The 20,496-nt window shown below is 39.8% G+C and overlaps 10 protein-coding genes across 10 annotated transcripts; all 10 read right to left on the bottom strand.

Annotated features, from left to right (window-relative positions):
* Nucleotides 1-5: 5 nt before the first annotated feature.
* Nucleotides 6-1,511, bottom strand: LSM04_000507 (uncharacterized protein; the record flags this gene model as incomplete). The annotated part of the gene is made up of 1 exon (XM_067329904.1): nucleotides 6-1,511. One exon carries the CDS (start codon nucleotides 1,509-1,511, stop codon nucleotides 6-8), a length of 1,506 nt encoding a protein of 501 aa, XP_067191088.1.
* Nucleotides 1,512-2,029: 518 nt separating this feature from the next.
* Nucleotides 2,030-2,683, bottom strand: LSM04_004977 (Thioesterase domain; the record flags this gene model as incomplete). The annotated part of the gene is made up of 1 exon (XM_067329903.1): nucleotides 2,030-2,683. One exon carries the CDS (start codon nucleotides 2,681-2,683, stop codon nucleotides 2,030-2,032), a length of 654 nt encoding a protein of 217 aa, XP_067191199.1.
* A 421-nt stretch (nucleotides 2,684-3,104) lies between these two features.
* Nucleotides 3,105-3,767, bottom strand: LSM04_001327 (Thioesterase domain; the record flags this gene model as incomplete). Its single annotated transcript, XM_067329902.1, has 1 exon — nucleotides 3,105-3,767. The coding sequence occupies one exon, from the start codon at nucleotides 3,765-3,767 to the stop codon at nucleotides 3,105-3,107; it is 663 nt and encodes a 220-aa protein (XP_067191109.1).
* Nucleotides 3,768-4,969: 1,202 nt separating this feature from the next.
* On the bottom strand, nucleotides 4,970-6,262 carry LSM04_009578 (DnaJ domain; the record flags this gene model as incomplete). Its single annotated transcript, XM_067329901.1, has 1 exon — nucleotides 4,970-6,262. The coding sequence occupies one exon, from the start codon at nucleotides 6,260-6,262 to the stop codon at nucleotides 4,970-4,972; it is 1,293 nt and encodes a 430-aa protein (XP_067191330.1).
* Nucleotides 6,263-7,006: 744 nt separating this feature from the next.
* On the bottom strand, nucleotides 7,007-8,143 carry LSM04_009436 (uncharacterized protein; the record flags this gene model as incomplete). Its single annotated transcript, XM_067329900.1, has 2 exons — nucleotides 7,007-7,866; nucleotides 8,116-8,143. 2 exons carry the CDS (start codon nucleotides 8,141-8,143, stop codon nucleotides 7,007-7,009), a joined length of 888 nt encoding a protein of 295 aa, XP_067191326.1.
* Nucleotides 8,144-8,732: 589 nt separating this feature from the next.
* On the bottom strand, nucleotides 8,733-10,205 carry LSM04_008383 (uncharacterized protein; the record flags this gene model as incomplete). The annotated part of the gene is made up of 1 exon (XM_067329898.1): nucleotides 8,733-10,205. The coding sequence occupies one exon, from the start codon at nucleotides 10,203-10,205 to the stop codon at nucleotides 8,733-8,735; it is 1,473 nt and encodes a 490-aa protein (XP_067191292.1).
* An 811-nt stretch (nucleotides 10,206-11,016) lies between these two features.
* On the bottom strand, nucleotides 11,017-13,809 carry LSM04_000758 (Vacuolar protein sorting-associated protein 35; the record flags this gene model as incomplete). The annotated part of the gene is made up of 1 exon (XM_067329897.1): nucleotides 11,017-13,809. One exon carries the CDS (start codon nucleotides 13,807-13,809, stop codon nucleotides 11,017-11,019), a length of 2,793 nt encoding a protein of 930 aa, XP_067191094.1.
* A 696-nt stretch (nucleotides 13,810-14,505) lies between these two features.
* LSM04_004501 (uncharacterized protein) lies at nucleotides 14,506-16,311 on the bottom strand (the record flags this gene model as incomplete). Its single annotated transcript, XM_067329896.1, has 1 exon — nucleotides 14,506-16,311. One exon carries the CDS (start codon nucleotides 16,309-16,311, stop codon nucleotides 14,506-14,508), a length of 1,806 nt encoding a protein of 601 aa, XP_067191177.1.
* A 540-nt stretch (nucleotides 16,312-16,851) lies between these two features.
* LSM04_002386 (uncharacterized protein) lies at nucleotides 16,852-17,196 on the bottom strand (the record flags this gene model as incomplete). The annotated part of the gene is made up of 1 exon (XM_067329895.1): nucleotides 16,852-17,196. One exon carries the CDS (start codon nucleotides 17,194-17,196, stop codon nucleotides 16,852-16,854), a length of 345 nt encoding a protein of 114 aa, XP_067191127.1.
* Nucleotides 17,197-17,616: 420 nt separating this feature from the next.
* On the bottom strand, nucleotides 17,617-20,226 carry LSM04_000357 (uncharacterized protein; the record flags this gene model as incomplete). Its single annotated transcript, XM_067329894.1, has 2 exons — nucleotides 17,617-19,278; nucleotides 19,417-20,226. The coding sequence occupies 2 exons, from the start codon at nucleotides 20,224-20,226 to the stop codon at nucleotides 17,617-17,619; spliced, it is 2,472 nt and encodes an 823-aa protein (XP_067191085.1).
* Between the last annotated feature and the right edge of the window lie 270 nt (nucleotides 20,227-20,496).

The following is a 20,496-nucleotide window of genomic DNA, read 5'->3' as shown; positions in this document are numbered from 1 at the left end:
TGATATTAATCTTCCATATCGATATCAGGAATATCATCATCATCCTCATTATCAGAGAAAGTAGATGGTGCTGGTCTCAATGGAACAGGTTTTTCCTCTTTCTTTTGCGTTTCTCTTTCCTGATGAACAGTTTCCACAGTCGATAGATAAGAGACAGGACGGGAAGGTTTAGATGGGAGATGATGTGAGGATATATCCGCAGGAGGATTAAACTTTTCAGACCTCAACTGATTTACCTTTTCTTTTTCTTCCTTTTCTTCTTGTGGTTGTAGTTGTTGTTCCATCATATGATTGCCGTTAATTGGGGTATCATTAATTACTATTAACTCTTCCTGTACAACTCGTCGTGTGGCCCTTTCAACGACATCTACAGGAGGTAGATAGAAAGGCACTGCGTGCGGGTGTCTAAGTGCTGTTAATGTCACGGAAAGTCGATTGATAGAACGAAGTAATTCACATTGTTCTTCTTGTTGTTTTAATTGTAATAGTGATTTTTGTGATTGTAATGTAAATCCTCTTCCTGGCATTTCCTTCATCACACGTACTGCACAGGCCGAAACAACACTTGGCAGTGGACGACACAAGAGTAGAAAAGTTGTCAATATATCAATACAAAGAGACTGTAGAGATAGTGAAATTCCCACCGACGCTTTTCCCTCTTTTTGTTGTTCTTCCTCTCCTTGAAACTGAATTCGACTGTTATTATTATTATTATTATTATTATTATTATTATTACGTTTCTTCTTATGTTTATTAGCATGCGCTGCGGCAGAGGTATCGAAGGAGGAAGATCCAGCCGCTTCAGTGTGCTGAACGGGTGCCTGCAGAATACCACTAATAATAACTTCCTGGGCAAATCGCAGTGCCGCCCGCTGCATAATAGATGGATTCAAAAAAGGACCCACCGCAACTAAGAGCTCCTCAAAGGCGTGAAGATTTCGCAGAAGTACCGATGTATGATCTTCCCTATTATTATTATTATTATTATTATTATTTTCTTCATTTTCACTTCTTCTCTGCACTGGCGGTGATGTAGTAGTCCCAGCCGTCTCCGCCAGACACGATGCCTCTAACAAAAACACAGACTTCTCATGCATAATTAATTCCATCAATTCCTCCAACAACCGCACCGCACCGGCTCTAAAGTACGTTCCGATTAATGCCGCCAACTCCCAACAGGAACAACTCACAACGGCGGGAGAGGCGATGGCGAGAAGTACACGCCGCACCATCGCATCAACGGCGGGTGTGAGTTGCGGGCCGTAGAGGCGAATTAGTCGCTGGAGTTTGAGAAGATGCGGGTCTGCCATGGCCGCGAAGACATCGCCACGTCGACGTTTTTTCCTTACAGTATCTGTATCTTCCTCCACTGTTTTGTTTCGTTTTTCTTCTTTTCCTTTTTCTTGTTGTTGGGCATCATTAATGATGGCGTCGAGGGCGGAGAGGGTGTGGCCCAACATGTCTTCCGATGAGACATTGATCGCCACTGGTCGCTTTGTCTTGTGACTCATGATGTACAGTTTCAGAGACTTACAGCCCTTTTCTTCTTTTTTTTTTTGTTTTCTTTGTTGTTATTATTTGGTGTTTTTGTTTCCATACAAATATAAATATATATGATGAAGAGAAAAGGCAGATTATATGTAAAATTTATGTCATGAGGCAAACAAAAAACAGAAGAATACATAAAATGGAAAAGAATATATTTAAATAAATAAATAAATAAATAAATATGAAATATGCATTTTATAGCAGTCATTGCGCCTCCCTCACTCTTCTTGTCGAATATAATATCTCTATTAGTCATCAAAACACACACCCACACAGACATAAAAAAATAAATAACCCCTTTTTTGTTTTCTTTTTTCTTTTTTAACCATACCATGATCTCTTGTACCACAGTAACTAACCCCATCCAGGAAACGTTATTATATTTCTTCCACTTTCTTTTCTTTTTTTTCATCCCTTTTCCCATACCTCCAGAGTTGAAGATGACGTTTGGTAAACATAAGAAAGGAGCCTATATTATTCTTCATATTACTTTCGCATCAGTCGAGGGTGGAAGTAGGGACTTCACATGCTTTGCGTTAGCACATACCTTATGGTCTTGAATGGCTGTTTGAATAACATTCATACGATCGTTATCTTCCAATCCTGTTAGTGCATTAGACGATAAAAACTCTACACTAGAAAACAGTAAACGTTTTCCCATCTTATCCACACGTGTAACAGCCACTATACTTTCTCCTTCCCGCATAGATTGTACGGTATTGCACTGTAGAGAGACTGAGACGTGTCCAACAAATTGTGGTAGACGAGCCACCATAAGGTGTAGAGAAGTAAACATATCAACAAGCGTAAGAAGCGCACCATGTGCGAGGATACCGTTTCCATCAGTTGTCTCTTTTGTAATTGTAAAAGGCCACGCCATGGCAAGTGGAAATATATGACCGGATAAGGGTACTGTAGCTGTATCAGTAGAGGTAATAGGACTAAGAGGAATGGTCTTCATAAACACAAGTGCATCTTGTGGCTGTAATCCCAGTTGATCATTCATTAACTTTGTACCATGCTTATCAATGGATTTTACTAGAGAATATAATGATGGGTATTTAGGGAATACTTGTAAGACAGGAACCCACTGTTCTCCACCTGCAACAGTATCTTCTTTGGGATTTACAGACATATATATATATATATTTATTTATTTATTCTGATGAGAGAATAGGAAGAAAATAAGTTGGAAACTCAGTATCTCAAAGTGAATAATAACTTTTTGAGTTTAACGTTATATATATATATATATATATATATATATATAAGGGGTCAAATTCATGTATTTAGACATGTAAGAGAAAGAGAAGAGAAAAGGAAAAAAAGGGAAGAAACATTTAGTCTTACCCAGTTTTATCTTTGCTATTTATTCCGAGTACTTTTCCACAACTGGCCTATTTTTTAAGAAATGGCCAAGAAGATAAATTAAGAAGAACAATATGATTAATATATATATAATTTTTTTACATCAAGGATAAGAGTTATTTGTCCATTCCTTTCGCAAATTCCACCAACAGCATAATAATAAAGAATATATATATATATATATATAGTTAAGATCTTAACAAACACTTCACATGATTTCCCTTCGCCAACACTCTATAGCGTCGAATCATTTCTTCCAAATCTTTAACAGAACCCACTTGATTCCCTATTTCATTACTGACATCTCCTCCTCCTCTTGTTGTTGTTATTGTCTTTTTTTCTGCTGTATCAGCTAATTCTTCACTTTCTGTATCATGTAATAATTCTGCTGAGAGAAATGCCATGCGTGCGCCCATCTTATCCATGCGACTTATCATCACCACTCTATCACCGGCACGAATAGGGTGTAGACAACTAACTTGAATATTCACAGAAACATGCGTGATATCCTCCGGTAATAAACGTTCTACAACGTGTATGGATGTGGTGGTATCCACGAGAGATGTGAGTGCCCCACAACTCATCACGGGTGTTTCCCCCGCTTTCATTCCAATAATTAAATCACACACATCTGCCGTGATGGTGAAGGGAAATGCCATTGCGAGGGAGACAAGGCGATCCTTCTTTCTGGTGTCTGGTATACGTAGTACTCGTGTCTGTTCTGGGCGGTAATGGAGTTTGTTCAATAGCATTTGTGTGTGTGGGGCCTTCTGTGTGAAGTGTGTGCATTGCTCAATAAAGGCCGGGGCATGGGTAGACACCGGCAGCCAGAATGGATATCTTTTCAGCATGTCAACTAGGATGGGCGTTAAGAAGAGAATGGGGGCTTTCTTAATGGCAGTTCGTGGAAATAATAACAATAATGGAGAAAATGTTAAACCACCTCCCCAAAATAAGTCACCTTCAGAAAATAAGAAGCAAAGAAAGCAATGCTGTGTGAGTATATATATATATATATATATATCTGTGTATGTGTGTGTTGATTGACTCTTTTGTGATAGAGTGACACTACACCAATGATTGACGCCCAAAGAAAAAAAAAAAACAAGGAGTAAGAAGAAGAGCAAGGGGAGAAATAAAATAATGTGTTCATTGCTACTGTTACTTCAACATATATACATATATATATATATATATATATATACTACAAGAATGGTGTACTCAACGCACTGCCATTTTTTTTTCTTTTAAAAGAAAAGAAAAACATGACAGGCGACGATGGTAAAGGAAACACCACATTATTATCACTCAACAGTTTCTGAAATAGCAAATAAAACACAGAATAAATATAGAAAATAAAAAAAGAGAAAGGGTAGGTAAATATGAGAGTACGTGTTAGCATGATTCTGTCTTTTAGTGTATGTATGTGTGTGTGTGTGTGTTCGTTTCCTTTTGCAGTTAGTGAGAGAAAATAATAGTAATAACAATAAAAAAGGAATGGCTTCTACCTGTGATTCTACATACGTGCGTATAGGAGTGTAAGTGTATCTATTTATAGACATCAAATTTCTATTTAACCTATTTTCCTACCCCCTTCAATATATTTACGTACATTTACACACAAGCACTCAACACCTCTATCTTCATCACACCTTGTCCTCGTTTTGGTTTCCTCTTTATTTTTATTTTCTTCTCCATTCATCTTCTTTTTTCACTTTAGTCCTGAGAGTTGTTTTTCCTTCATTCCCTCTTTTGGTATCCCTTTTCTCAATGACATACCCACCATATGCATACGTGCACACACAGACACAGGGAGAGAAAGAGAGGTACACCTTACACACACACACACAAACACACACACAAAAAAAACAAAACAAAACAAACATAGAACATCATCCCACCCCCTTTTTTTCTCCCTCCTCCTCCTGAGCACTACCATAGTCATAATAATAACCATAATCATAATAATCATCGTTCTTATCACAATTATTATTCTTATTACTATTATTATTATCATTACTATTATTATGGAAGCAATGAAAAGCATCTACGTTTACTGCTGTACGCACTGTGCCGTCTGTCCTCCCCCGTGTGCTCCATCAAACTGCATAAACATCCCTTCATCCATCATGTCGAACGGCATTTGTCCTCGTCGCTGCCGTCCGCCTCCACTTCCGCCGGCGCTTGCCTTCGCGGCCGCTGCCCTTCGATTGGCGCCCTTTCGTTTCTGCCGCCGGCTCTCATCCTGCAGCTGCACCTTCTGCCCATTCAGCCGCGGCAGTGGTTCCCTAACTTCAAAGGCCGCCGCGACGCTCTCCAGCTGGCGGGCACTCAACTGCGCGGGGTAGGTCACCTCAAAGTAGATAATGAGATTCCCCCGTTCCGTTCCGCCTGTGTTGGGCAGCGGCATTCCCTCGCGGTGGACCACCCAGCCCGCCTCGGGGTCGATGACTTGACCACGCGGGATTTTGATGAGCAGCAGGCGCTTGTCGAGCTGCTGGACGGGGAGCTCAAAGCCGCAGAGGGCCTCCCGCAGGGTGATGGAGTGGTTCATCAGCAGATGCTTCCCAACACGGCGAAAGACATCGTGCGGCTTGAGGCGAAGGACAAGGAGAACATCGCCTTTCAGCCGCACGCCAGGGATCTCGTCGCCCTCGCCATCAAAGCGCAGGACATCATCGTCCTCCGCGCCCCTCTCCACACACACCTCCAACACCTTCTGCTCCTTCACCACACGTTTGCCCCCACAACCGCCGCAGATGTCGGAATCCCGCACCGCCGTTCCAGCGCCGCCGCACACCGTACACTGCACCTGCATCCGCTGCTGCATGCCGGGGAACAACTGCTGCACATGCACTCGCACGCCATGGCCGCCGCACGCCCCACACTTCTGCCGCACCGCACCGGGCCGAATGCCCTCGCCTGAACAGTCGCCACATAAACGATCGCGCGTTACCACAATGCGTCTACGCCGGCCAGAATAGGCATCCTCAAGCGAAATAGACAATTCATGTATGAGATCCTTCGGCTTCCGCTCCCCACGCGGAGCCCGACGGCCACCAAAGAAGGCAGAGAAGATATCAGCAGCATCCATTCCATCATCATCACCGCCACCGTGCTCAAGACCGGCTTTTCCGTGCTGGTCATACAACCGCCGCTTATCCGCATCGCTAAGCACCTCGTAGGCATGACTGATACGTTTAAACTTTTCCGCCGCCTCATTGTCGCCGGGGTTTTTGTCGGGGTGATATTTTAGAGCAAGTCGACGGTAGGCGCGCTTGATCTCATGCTCAGACGCATCCGTGACTATCTCAAGCAGCTCGTAATACTCCGTCTCCTTCACCATGATTATTTATTCTTCGTTGTTTTCCTTTCTTGTACTGTGCTTTTTCTTTTTTGTATTGTCCTTTTTTTTCCCCGGCTTCTTTGCTTTTCTTTTTTTATACTTCCTCTTCCTTTTTCCTCCTTTCTTTACTTGTCTTCCCTTTTAGTTAGTATATGTTCTTATCTTTTTTTTCTTCTTTTATCTTCACTTGCCTCCTTAAATACTTACCAGAGCACTTGTTTCTGTTGCTGGTACTGCCATAGAATTCAAGTGATGGGTAATGATACCCCCAACCAAACGGAAAAAATATAAACAAAGAAACAAACAAAGAAGTGAAGAATACGAGCATAAAACAATTAATAAAAAAAAAAAAGCAAAAATAAAAGAGTTTCAACAAATGACTTCTCAGATTGCCGAGTCATGGTTCAAAATAAAGGTAAAAAGCAAAACAAAAAGAAATATACTGGAACAATGAAGACGACTAATACCACAACTCTTGTTGTCACTCTTCAATGCGACACACATGCAATAAATATAAAAAATAAAGTAGAAGAAGAACAATTATGGTGTGAGTGTCTTGTTTTTTTTTTCCATTTCCTTCTTTGTTTCTCCCATATTTTTAATTAGAGAATCAGAAATCCCCACACATATCCTTCTACTCCTCTGTTTATCTATTGATCCTTGACACACGCACACACTGATAGACACGTACCTATTGGTGAGTCAAAAGAAATATACATATATATAAATTATATTTGTATTGACTTAAAGCATGTCATCGCCTATGAATCGATTACCTTCACTTCCCCGCCCAGAATACGGTTTATGGTTTCCTGAGAAGTGTGTAACAGCTCCAGGTCCTTCACGGCGTTTTTGATCAAATTCAGCAAATAAATCCACTTGCCTCTCTTTCTTCTCACCAATACCCATTCCACTCCCACTAATGCCTGATCTTGCAAGAGGAACAGGAACAGCAGCGGCAACATCTACATCACCACTACCAGTTCCAACAGTAGCAGCAGCAGCAGGAGCAAGAGGTAAAACATTTGCAGAAATAATTTCTGCTTGTTCTGGGCGAGCAAACTTGCCTTTTGTTTTCGCCTCCTGCGTCTCTGTTTCTGTGAATTCTGCAGTATCCAATCGCAATAGTGTGGGTAACATATATTTCACGTAGAGTCTGTATCTTTTGTACTCTGTTGGCAAATGACCATCCAACTCACTTGGGCAACATTGATTACGTAGTAATGACAAGTACAAGAGTGAAGAACACTGTCGCACAACAACACTCAAGACATCATCCAAGTTAGCAAGAGAATTATTGTTTAACCAAAGCCGTTGTAAGAGTGGTGGTCGTGGAAGAGATGCTACATTCTGGAGTTCATTATTATCTAGAATAAGTGTATGTAATGAAGCTGAAATACGGGAGAAACGTACAAGTGACTGACTATCGATGGTATTAAAACTGAGATGCACTTCTGTGAGGGAAGGAGACTCTTCTCCTTTTTGCGGTTGAGGATTTCCTGCTGAGACTTTAGCAGCACTGTTATTACTGTTGCCGCACATCATTGGGAGTTCATCAAGTGATTTTAAATCACACGCTATTGCGTGGAGTACAGTGCTCTCCACTCAAAGTTTATTAGACATTCTTGATCACATAAGACTTATTGATTTATTTTCTTGAATAGATATGTTTGGATTAGACCCTACCACTCTAATCCTACAAAGGAGAAAAAAAAAGAGAAAAAGAAAGAAATAAAATAAAGGTTTTGTTTAGTAGTATATGCCTCTAAGATCCCGATTTGAATGATTCCCATTCAAACACCAAAGAGGCAAGGATAAAAATAAATAACTAAAAAGTAAACAAATAAAACCACCCAAATCAACCACAATATTCGAGTTCATTATGAACGTATATATATAAGAGAAGACTGTTTTAAAAGAATCCGAAACCCCAAGAAAACCCTCTTATCTGGAGGGCAATGAGTGTGGAGTAAATAAAATAACAAAAATAAAAGAACCCCTTATAAAATGAGGAAAAAAATATTTCTTACGTGCCATTGACACCAATAATGAAACACGATCATAAATAATAATAATAATAATAATAATAATAATAATAATAATAAACAACCTTTATTTGTCTCCATTTGTCTATACTGTCTATTTCTGTCTGTGAAATAGGAAATCAAGTACGAATACATGACAGAGGGGACACCGTCCCAACCCTCCTCTCCTCCATACCCTTCAGTTTATCCAATGAACACACACACCTACATCGAATTCAGCAGTAAAAATAAAAAAGATGAATAAGTACATAAAAGTAAAAAGAGTAGGGTAGACAGATAAAATCAAAGAAAAAATATTAATAAATAATAATAATAATAATAATAATAATAATAATAATAATAATATCTCCCAACACACCTCCATTCATTCTGCGGTACCGTACAACAGCAGCCGATGAGATACTTAAGGAAAATTAACGACATGACTACTTCCCCACATAATTACCACGCATCCGTTGTTGTTGTTGTTGAACTAATTGAAGGGCGGTGGATCGTCGTGGAGCATTACCTTTTTGTGTGGGGACTACTACTGATGTATCCTCCCGTAAACTCTTCAATGCCAGTTGTGACTCTAACGTGTAACAGAAGATTGACTGCTCCGTGAGTTCATCCAACAAGGCTATTATAAACTCTTGCAATGCTTCCACATGACTTTCACGTGCCAACAAAGCGGCTTGTAATTTCTGATTTGTTTCTGTGAGATGTTTCCACTCGCCTTCGCGGGCTGCAAGCATTCGCCGTGCATTTAATAACTCACGACTCTCTTGTTTAACTGCTGCCGCAAGTGTTAGATATGATGCGTTTGCCGTTTCCGCCGCCACACGTTGTTCACTCAAGTGTAGTGCGAGATCCACAATCTTTGCCTCCAAGGCAAAAAGATGAGCCTCTTTATCATCCTCCTCTTTTTCTTTTTCCAATTCCTCCTCCTCCTCCTGCTTCTCTTCACTATTACTATTCATATGGTTAGATTCTGCCATCGCCATTATAGGCGGGGCCGCACACTCTGCCATAAAACGCGCCTCCCACACACACGCCGCCGCCTTCGCCTCTGCGAGTGCCTCCCGCAGCGCCGTATATTCATCCCCGCGGGCCTTCCAGTACTGCCGCCGCCCCTCCACCTCCGCCCGCCCCGCTGTTATTTCCGCCTGCGTGGCCGCAAGTGTTTCCTGCAGGGACGCGTGGGCGGCCCGCAATGCCGTTTCCCGCGCCACTGCCGCCGCCAATTGCAATTGCAGTTGCTGCTGTTCTGCACAGGCGGCCTGTGCCTGCGATAGGGATGTGCGCAGTGTGTGATTGGTAGCGGTAGCGTGCTGCAGGGCCTCGCCTAGTTCCCGCACCGCGCACTCCAGTCGACCGCACTCTGCTGCGAGGGTATCTTGTTCACATTGCAATAACGCCGCCTCACGCTGCAACCGCTGGTGTCGTTCGCGGCTTAATGTTAATGCCGCCTCACATTCCTGCAGTGCACACGTTGTTTTTTCTTTTTCTTGCTGCTCTTCTGCCAACTGCTGCGATAGGGCATGATGGGATTGCGACAATTGACGTAGTGAGGCGGATCGTGCGGCGAGTTCCACTTCCAATCGCGTTCGTTCCAACTCCACGGCGGAGAGTTGTGAGACTTGTTCACGCAGTCTTGCAATCTCTACAGTAGTGTCTGTCGTGCCAACAGGAATAGTAGTAGTATTAGTAGTAGACATCGCTGCTGACTGCCGGGTTTTATTATTGTTATTATTGGTGGAAGTAACAGTATTACTGCTGCTGTTATTAAATGCCGCTTCCTTGTCATGATCAACACACCCTTCGGTGATATCATTCGCTGTTTTTGGATCGGCGGCTTGATGTTGTGATCGGGCGAGGGCAGTGCGGATGAGATCCAAGTCATTCTGAATGTCCTCCATTGCCGTCTGGAAAACTCTTACAATAACGGGATATGAATTAGATAAATAGATAGATATATAGTTAGATAGAGAGAAGGCAAAAGAAAGAAGAAAAACAAAAGGTTATCTGAGAATAAAATAGAATGATGAGAGAAGCAGAAGCAAATCAAAATAAATGATATATATATATATATATATCTAAAGAAAGATAAAAAAATTTATTCACACATGCACACGCACAAAGCACGTATAATAAAACAACAGAAACAAAGGAACGGTACTGATAGCGATGGAAAAAAAAGATAAACCAAAACAAGAAAAGGAAAAAAAATGGCGATTTAGAGATATGGAACGAAAAACAAGAAGACAGTTGATTCTCAAATCGACAAACGGACAAACTCAGAAAAACGCCGAGTAGCAATACTAATAGAAAAAAACAAACAAACAAACAAACATCAACGATCACAGACACCGATTCACTATCAATATCATGATGATTTCTTTGGTTTATTTTATTAAAGCAAAAAAAAACTTTTCTTTCTTTATTCCTTTACGTTCTCTCATTGTCCAATATTTCTTGCATGTTTTTTTTTTTAGTGGAGTCTAGCCCCTTGAACGCATAGCAAATGTGGCAATGAAAAGAAAGTATCCCCTCCTCTGCTTTTCCTTTTCTTTTCCTTCTTTTAAAACTTGCAATACTATTTTCTTTTTCTTTTTTAACTTTCCTTATCTTTCTTTTCTTTCATTTTGGACGGCTGAGACTCAATAAAAGTCATACACACTCTATCTACAACATAGACACACATAGAGTGTTATAGAGAAGAAAAATTGTCTATACATCAATTTCTTTCCAGCGTTCATCCACTCCCTGCCGTGAGCGGATATACCGCGTTGTGTTACGGTAAAACGTACGGGCCGCACTGTACACCTCATTTGCTCCATTCTCTGTATTATTATGATTATGATTATTATTAATACTATTAGCATTATTATTATCATTATTATTATTATTATTATTACTAGTATTGCCACTACTAGCATCATCATCACCATTTGCCGCAACTGTCGCATTGCTTGCCTCCTGCACGAGATCAATAAGAGCGGTAATATACTTCACCGTCACTCCAGGTGCCTTACCCGCATAGTAGTGTAAAACCTGATTCAACAACGCCACAAATAAAGGTAATTGCTGTGATGCTTGTGTGTTATCTGCAAGCTTTAGTGCCCGCTTGAGACACTCCATCACATGTTGATGACTCTCTGAAGAAAGGCTTTCTTTCCAAAAGAGATGAGCACAAAGTGCCACGACGCTACTCTGATCACTCTTACGTACCAATTTAGAGCTATACTGGCATACCTTTGTAGCGAGCGGTTCATAACTCTCCTCTGGCATTTGTGAGAGTGTGTACAGTGATGAGATCAGACAATCCATCATTTCAATTTGTCCAGTTGTGTCAGCGGCGTTTTCCTCGTAGAGTTGAAATACACTCACGTACATTTCATAGGCGATATCGGGAAGACCGCAGGCATCAGCGGCGTTGGCGCTTGCGAGATAGAGGTGAAATGTCTGTAGTGGATCCTCCATAGCAAGTATCTCAAGTATACCTTTTCCATCACCAGAGTGAATGAAATGAAATACCTTGGCAGGCGATAAACCGGTTTTATTGACTTTTTCTGTTTCCTCATTATTATTATTCTCATTTCCATTTGCATCCTTATTCTTATTCGCATTGGCTTCTTCCTTTGCCACACGCAGTGCAAAACGTATATAAAGAGATGCTAATGTTGGTAGCGTTACCACAAGACGATCGCTTCCACCTTGTCCGAGTTGTTTACGTACACCATTTAACATTTTCATTTGTGTGGCGACATCATCACAGTGTAATAAATGCAGTACCCGACACACAAGGTGTTGTTCCTCTATAAACTCCGCCATGGGATCACTTCCCATATATAAATCATGACGATTCCCAGGGGCATCCACTTCATCCTTTACAAGTGGTGTAATGAGTTCGAAAAGTCGAGCCGCCATCTCAAGTGTGTTAATACGATACGATACAGATTGCAGAGATGTGGTACAAAGTGTGAGGGCTACGGTACGACGTGAGGTAAAAGGTAATTTCAATGTGAGTATATCAATACCTGGGAGATCAAGCACCACACTTGGGTCTTTTAGTGTTTGAATGACGTAAACAATGATACGTTCTACAATTCCCACTACCACTTCTTTTGGTGGTGTTGTTAGTTGTTCGGCAATACTTGTTAATACAATACCAATGTGTGTTACAGCCGCTTCGGGATCTGCCTTGAAGGAAAGTTGAATAAGACTTAACATACACTTCCCATATGATGATAGTGTAAAGGGATTATTATTACTATTACTATGATGGTTACCGGTACTTTTACTATTCCTACTATTCATCCCCGTCGTCGTCGTCGTCGTTACACCGCCATTTCCCTCTTCCCGTGGTGTAATCATGGCATCCAATCGAGTTTTAAATACATCAAACATTCGATGCAGTAATTTCTCCTCTTTGCGGCCTCCCGCCTCTGTAATTCCTTCACGCAGTGAAACCGCGTAGTTCCCAAGGCGTTCCATTAAGGAACCCAAAATAGCACACACATCAACACTCCATAAAACATTTTTCAATGAATCAAGAAGTTCCTCCAATGTAAAGAGATGAAACTCATCTGGGAATACTTGCACAATCACCTCTAATAGATACTGTTGCGCTAATGGCTCTCTATAACTGACAATAATGTTGAGAAGTCGGGGGAGAATCGTACTTTTATAAGCCTGTCGATCAACTCCCTCCAACTGTGAAAGCCGTACAATGTTCATTCCCACCAACACACAAAGTTCCCTTCGCTCCTTATGTTTACGCTGCATCACACCAACAGAATGATGATAATTATGTCCTCCTTCTCCTTGTTTTTTCTGTTGTTTTTTTTGTGCAGACATTGGCTGTTGAGTCTCCATGCGAATCCATAACCAAATCATTTCTCTAAAGTTCTGCAGAATCAATTCCGCCGTATCCTCAACCGTACCACCATCTCCTTCCACACTGCTGGGAACTGCACGGTTTACATCTCCCGGTAATTTATTCTTCATCATTGTAAGAAGAAAGTGACGGAGAAATAAACCACGTGTGGGGTGTTGAACGCCTTTACACATTTCCACCAAATCACGCAATATCTCAATAGCGGGTTCCTCACCCGACTTAATATACACCGAACCCACAGTAATAAGTAGATACAAACGAGGGAGAATACTTCCAGCGTGTTGTACAACTTCATACATTTCCTCAAGAGATCGACCACGTTTGTGTTCGTGTTCAAAGTACTGCTCCAGTTGCTGCAATTCATCGAACACCTTTACATATAATTCATAGTAATACTGCGGGGCTAACATGCCTGTGCGCAACTCTGCAAGCATTTGAGATGCTGTGCGAAGGACGTAAATGAAATCCTGCTGTCGAATGTAAGTTTGCATAACGGCAGACTTTTCTCTTACGGCCTGTACAGCTTCTCCAAGCCACTTTTCCTGTTCTTGCTTAGGTGTAAGAATGGGTTTGTCAATGGAAATGACATTTGCGGAGTTGGTTGGAACAGTGTCTCCCGGCATTCTCTTTTCAACGTTTTTGTTTTCCTTTTTGTTTGATAGTAATGTTTCGTATTTCTTCTGTTAGTAGGAGAGAAACTTTTTCTTGTTTTTTTTTTCCTTTCTTTTTTCTTTCTTCTTTCTTGTTCCGTATCGAACCCGAGAGGTGCTGGAGTGATCAGAGTAATGAGGGACAGAGGGAGAAAAGAGTAAATACAGATACGAAAAAGTGAGTGAAAGAGAAAAAAAAACATGAAATAATTGCAATAATATAGAAAAGAGGAAGAGGCCCAACGCTAGACCATTTTTTTTGGTGGTTACTTACAACATAAGACGTCTGTTTTTTTTTCTTTTTGTGTCTCTCAATTCTATCTATCTGTATGTATATATATCTATATATATACAGAGAAACACATAAAGAGTAACCGAGACATACACGCGCACACCTTAAAGAAAACATACATATAGCGTTTTTTAAAAAAAGAAGGAAATCAAAAACAAACCAGAAAGAGGATGCTCTTTCACCAGTGGATGCGCTAGTTATACCTCTCTGGGAGTTGTTTCGTTTCCTTTACTTCTTTCCTCTTTTTTTTTTTAAATCTATCCCCATTTCAATATGAAGCGATCACCATATAAATAATAATAATAATAATAATAATAATAATAATAATAATAATAATAATAATAATAATAATAGTCTGCATTGATGAGGGTTCCATATCAACAGACTTTGTTATTTGTACGACATATACTATTCAAGAGTGGATGTTGTACGCTATGAACATCCGGCACACGACGACAGCCGAATTGTGTGACAACATCCACAAGACATTCTTCCAGTTGTCTAATTTGTGCATCTGTGAATGTTACACACTCGGGAAACAGCAATACATACATGGAATCCTGCAATCGTCTAAAGTGTAATCCCTGATCACTCGCATCACCTGTACGAATATTATTATTATTATTATTATTATTATTATTATTATTATTATTATTATTATTATTATTATTATTATTATTATTATTATTATTATTATATGAAGAAAGAGTATTGGTGCACTTTACATGGTTTTCTACATTAGATGTAGTCTGAGGACTCGTATTGTTTGTGTTACTAGGGTTATAATGATAATGATTATCATTATTATTATCATGATAGACACATCTATCAATAATGGCATTAGCGAGAGACTGCAGTTCCTTCTCTGTAATATTCCCAGCCACACGCACCTCCACCGGATCTAATTCATACCGCACAAGAAGCACATCTTCACCTTTGCCAGTTTCTCGCTCAGGTGAATTATACCGTGAGTCTGTGGCTGTTATAATGCGTGGAGGTGTTATCGCCCTTCGCTGCGGCGATAATCCATTAACTCTATAACGCAGAGATCGCATGAGTTGTACATACTTGGAAACTGTTCTTCGCGTTTCCTCCCGTCTTTGCCGTAAAGCTGCTGTTTCATCTTCCGCTAATAATAATGATGATGTCTGATCTTGTAATTCTGTAGCATTATTATTATTATTATTATTATTATTATTATTATTATTATTATTAAGACTGGTACATGTTTCTAATAAAGGCAGAGATGCAGGTGAGGATACTCCGCCTATAATTGCCGCAACGATAGTAATCTTGTGACTACCAAACTGCTGTACATCAGAGACTATTCGCAATATATCTCCATCAGACTCTAATGGTAATAATTCCTTGTGATTCTCCACACGATAAGCAATACGCATTGTTGTTATTTGTTGTTGTTTTTGTATAAATAGAAGTTTACGTAGTGTTTGCTCAAGTCCCTTACGGTGTGGGGGTTGTCCAATGTCAATACGTACTTTCCCTAATGTATTCCCATTAACATCCATCACCGTAATACTCTCCACACTGGTAGAATGTACCTGATAAATGTGTGATAATCCCTTGATAAATTCTTCATATCGGTAAACACGGAGAGATCCATTATGAGGGGTGTAGCGCAGGAGAACCACTTCAAGATCAATAAACTTATTTGCATTATTATTATTATTATTATTATTATCATCATCATCTCCTATAGCAACATCCATAGAAGGGATAATAGTGCTTTTCTCTGTATTAGTGGTGGTAGTAGACAATAATGATCGCTCCTTCTCCTGTAATAATATCGCCTTAATCGATTTCCACTGTTTCTGTGTAAATATCAGCATCTTTCCAAGAGATTTCACATATACTTCCAAGACAAGTTGAAACTTTAATTCCTTTTCTCCTAATATTTTCATACTATCCAACGTGCTATTATAATTCGATGGTGAGGATCCATCTATGGAAAGATGGCTAGCATGGGATACGAATTGCTTTGGGTCCGCATGTACTAAGACTGAGAGAGACTCTGCGTTATCGTGTGGGATAAGAGGATTGCTAATAAGATCGGGAAATGCTAATTGCACGAGTTGAACCATGCGGTGTATTAAGAGATTTACATTATTGTTAATATCATCATGTACGAAGAAGCAGCCGGGTCCGAAGTGCACACGCAATTTCATGTGTACAACTACAGAGAGAATTTAGTATATAGATTATATATATATATAGAGAGAGAGAGGTAGGAAAATAGAAATGACCCTCTCTATCTATCTATGTGTTTTGCATTTATTATTATTATTATTATTATTATTATTATTATTATTATTATTTTGTACCTTAATGGTAATAGAATAGGGGGAAAAAAAGAAAAAAAAACAAAACAAAGAATGAAGAGTTGAGGTAAGAAATGTATTGTGAAGAATAAAAGGAAATGGAGAGAGAACGAGAGATTGATAGATAGATAAACAACTACCAAATAACTACATATAGACGTACATAGAGAATATATATGTATATATATATATATGTCTCAAAAATTCCAAGCAAATGAGTACTGACAATACAAGACGAAAAACCATAAAAAGAATAGTACATAGCAATAATAGATTAGATTAGATAAATAGACATAGAGACACACTCAATGGTAAAAAAAAAATATCACGAGTTTCACGTCTCACAATACAAACAACAAGGATAAGAAATACGTTCTCTTCTCTTATCTACGATACCTGCTGTGGGAGTCGGAGTGACATATATGTATCTAGACCAAGAACGGGTGTAAGATGTGGATTGTGTTTCTCACAAAACTCCAAGATCTTTGCAAAACTATCTTCTGAGAAGACTGGCATTCCAACAAGAGTTGTATGGTCTTCTCCAGTTGTATGATTTTCTTTTATATTTATATTATCTGGCGATAGCAATAGTACTAGACGAAGACAAATAAACTCCGGTGTGAGGGATGGAAGAATGGGGGATAAACAGTGGGCAATCTCCATACATAATTCATGATAAGTGACAACCTCAACGAGAAAGGAGACCTCATTAAACCGCACAATGGCCCGCATTAGATATCTGTATATTTCCTTTTTTTTTCTTTGTCTAAATTAATAATAATAATAATAATAATAATAATAATAATAATAATAATAATCAAAGAAAAAGTGAGAAAATGGGACATAAACAAAAGATAAAATAGATGAATAGATAATTTGATAGATAAAAGTGAACATAGATAGATAAATAGATAAACGAAAAAGAAAAACAAACAAAAAACAAATGACCAATCCTCTTCACACATAACGTTTCTATTCTTTCCACCACAATCCTAATCTGTCATCAACATGTACCAACAACAACAAGAACGATTGGAAATAAAGGTGTCCAAATAAAAGATAAAAAGACATACACAAAAAAGTATTTCTTTTTCTTTTTTTATTGTATTTTCTTAATGTATTTTCTTAATGTATTTTCTTTCTTTCCCTCTTTTATTCACTCTTCTTGCGTTTTTCAGAACTCTTCTCTGCTTCCTCTGCATCCCCACCACCACTGTTATTCTGCTCGCTATTATTATTATTATTATTATTATTATTATTATCATTATTATTATTATTATTACCATCATTATCATCATCACGTTGATGTTTACGGCTCTGTACCGCTGCCGATCCACTTTCTTCTTTTTTCGCCTTCTCACTATTTAAACGACGTTGTTGTTGTTGATGCTGTGCCACTTCCCCCAGATCAAACTCTAATGGTTCCTGTCCGAATGTACGCCGTAATATTCCCTCAAATGAGGCTGTTGTCGCATCTATGTTATCCATTACGTATGCACGTGAGGCGGAATCTAAGTTCTGCATCATCTGCATACCACACAAAGTGTAGAGATTTTCATATGTATCCTCCACAAATACATGAGAGATGGGATGATCCCATGGGGCCACTTCTTCTGCCTCCCTTCCTCCCTCCTCTGCAGTCGTAATAGTAATAGTAGTAATAGTTGTATCATCATTACTGTTGTTATTGTTATTATCCTCATTATTATTATTATTATTATTATAAGGAAGAAGTGATGCATTGGCGTTTGTGTTCCCCAGTTCCGGCATCTGTGCCTGCAGTCGTAATCTATTACACCCTTGACACACAAAGAATGTCTGATCATACTGCAATTCACATGTTTGACACATAAACGCCTGTTCATCCCGTATCGTGTGTCCACAGTGATCGCAGGCATCATGCAATTGCACCATCATGTCTGGTCCAGCGGCGATATTCGCACGTGGGGCAAATCGACTGTACGCCGCTCTACACGGCCCGCAATTACACGTCGCGGTCTCACTAAACGCATCGACGGGAAATAACATGCCGTGAAAAGGATAAACATCCGCCGGACACGGGGCATCTGGTGATAATCCACACTGTACAATACCACGATATACACTTTCTTTATCTTTTTTTAATTCCTTATCTTTATCTTTTTCCGTTTCGTTATGTTTATCTTGTTGAGATCTAGTAAATACAGTTGGGAGTTGACCGGCATAGCAGCGGCGTGGATCTTCACTAATGAGCCACGGGTGTTCCATCATACACCGACCACACACAAATCCCACAAACGCATCACTATTCATTATCACCGTTGCCACACTATTTGACATTGGACTGTATTTATTTATATCATTCACATCCTCCGGCTTTACATCAATCGCAATATCGCAACAACCACGACAACCACAACTAAACTCCACACCCGCTGGGGCACCATTGTGTGTGCCATTTAACCGCGATGCGAATAACGGCTCCTCACACACATCATGATCTTTATGGCAACGCAGTCGACACGGACAACACACAAGTGTCTCACACGTGCGGCACTCAAACGCCAACACATCACCTTCCACCACATCGCCATAACAGGAAATACGACGAAAGGCGTCTGTACACAAACGTGTCATGTGGGAACTCCAATAGCAGGTGGCACACAACATGCAGACAATACCGCCGCCGTCAGCATCATCGGCGGGGTGGTCGTCTTCGCAATCGCAATAACACCAGCGGTATAAGTCACGTGGATAGCGGTTCTTGCTGTTGTGGGGAACAACACTGGTGACGGGAGGGAGACCTGTTTCGGAGTCAATGATAAAACAACACCGCTGTGGTTCATTATTATTATTATTATTATTATTATTATTATTATTATTATTATTATGCTTTTGATTATCTGTATCTTTAAGATTTTCTTCCTCTGCTTCTTTTTCTCCTTCCCTCGTATTCTCTCTATGTATACACACCTCTTCCTCTCCCTCTTCACTATGGTTATGAGTATTATTACAACAACTATTACTATTACTACAACTAGTACTAGTACTAATCTTATTATTATTATTATTATTATTATTATTATTATTATCTGCTACCACAGGTCTCCAGCACGCAGCTGTACAACAATCACACCGCATATAATAACGAACACCCCATTCCTCTACATCGTGATTACGATGGCACACTTCAGCACAGGCGTAACAAATAGCATGCGCCGCATCTGCCCGTCCACTACTCACACATGTTCGACAAACAAAAGCCGTCTGTCGTGCGTATCCTTTACTGTAGCTGCAACGAAACCAACGATTGTCTTGTTCTACTGTAGTTGTAACAAGGCGATGAAGCTGCGCCACGGCCTCTTCATTTATATGTGGAATAGTTGCAGCCGATCCAACAAGCATGAGAGGTATTGTGATGGTAGAGGAAGACGGTGGGAATCTCGCTACTGCAGAGACATCTGTATTATTATTATTATTATTATTATTATTATTATTATTATTATTATTATTATTATTATTATTACTATTACTATTTTTGGCTGAGATGAGATCTATCAATCGCACATCCTCGCGTCCTTCACGTCTGTGTTGCTTTAGTACAGGTGCCCCAAAGAACAATCGCTGTTTTTCCTTCGGCACCCCGCTGCGGCGCATGAGTTCGTTCTTTACATCCCCAACGGTAGTGTTCTCCGCGGGGAATAATAATATCATTTTGTCTTTTCCATGTGTCACCTCTACGCGAATCTCACTTACTCCACAAGGAGAGGAATGTGATGTCATCACTGGAGAGATTCTCCAGTTTTGGTCTTTCTGCAGTTGTGGATAACACACCTGACTATATATATCATTGTATTAATAATATTGATAAAGAAATAGAAAAATGAAGTAGAAAGAGATAAGCCATATAGACATATTATTACAGTACTCCCTATATACATATATATATATATATATAGAGAGAGAGAGAGAGAGAGAGAGATAAATAGATCAATGGATATATGGATAGAAGCACACGGAGCAAACAACAACAATGACCAGCACAACAGAGAG

This window comes from Trypanosoma melophagium (assembly GCF_022059095.1).
Source record: "Trypanosoma melophagium isolate St. Kilda chromosome Unknown ctg24segment1, whole genome shotgun sequence".
NCBI lineage: Eukaryota > Euglenozoa > Kinetoplastea > Trypanosomatida > Trypanosomatidae > Trypanosoma > Trypanosoma melophagium.
This window is presented reverse-complemented; position numbering and strand designations above follow the sequence as displayed.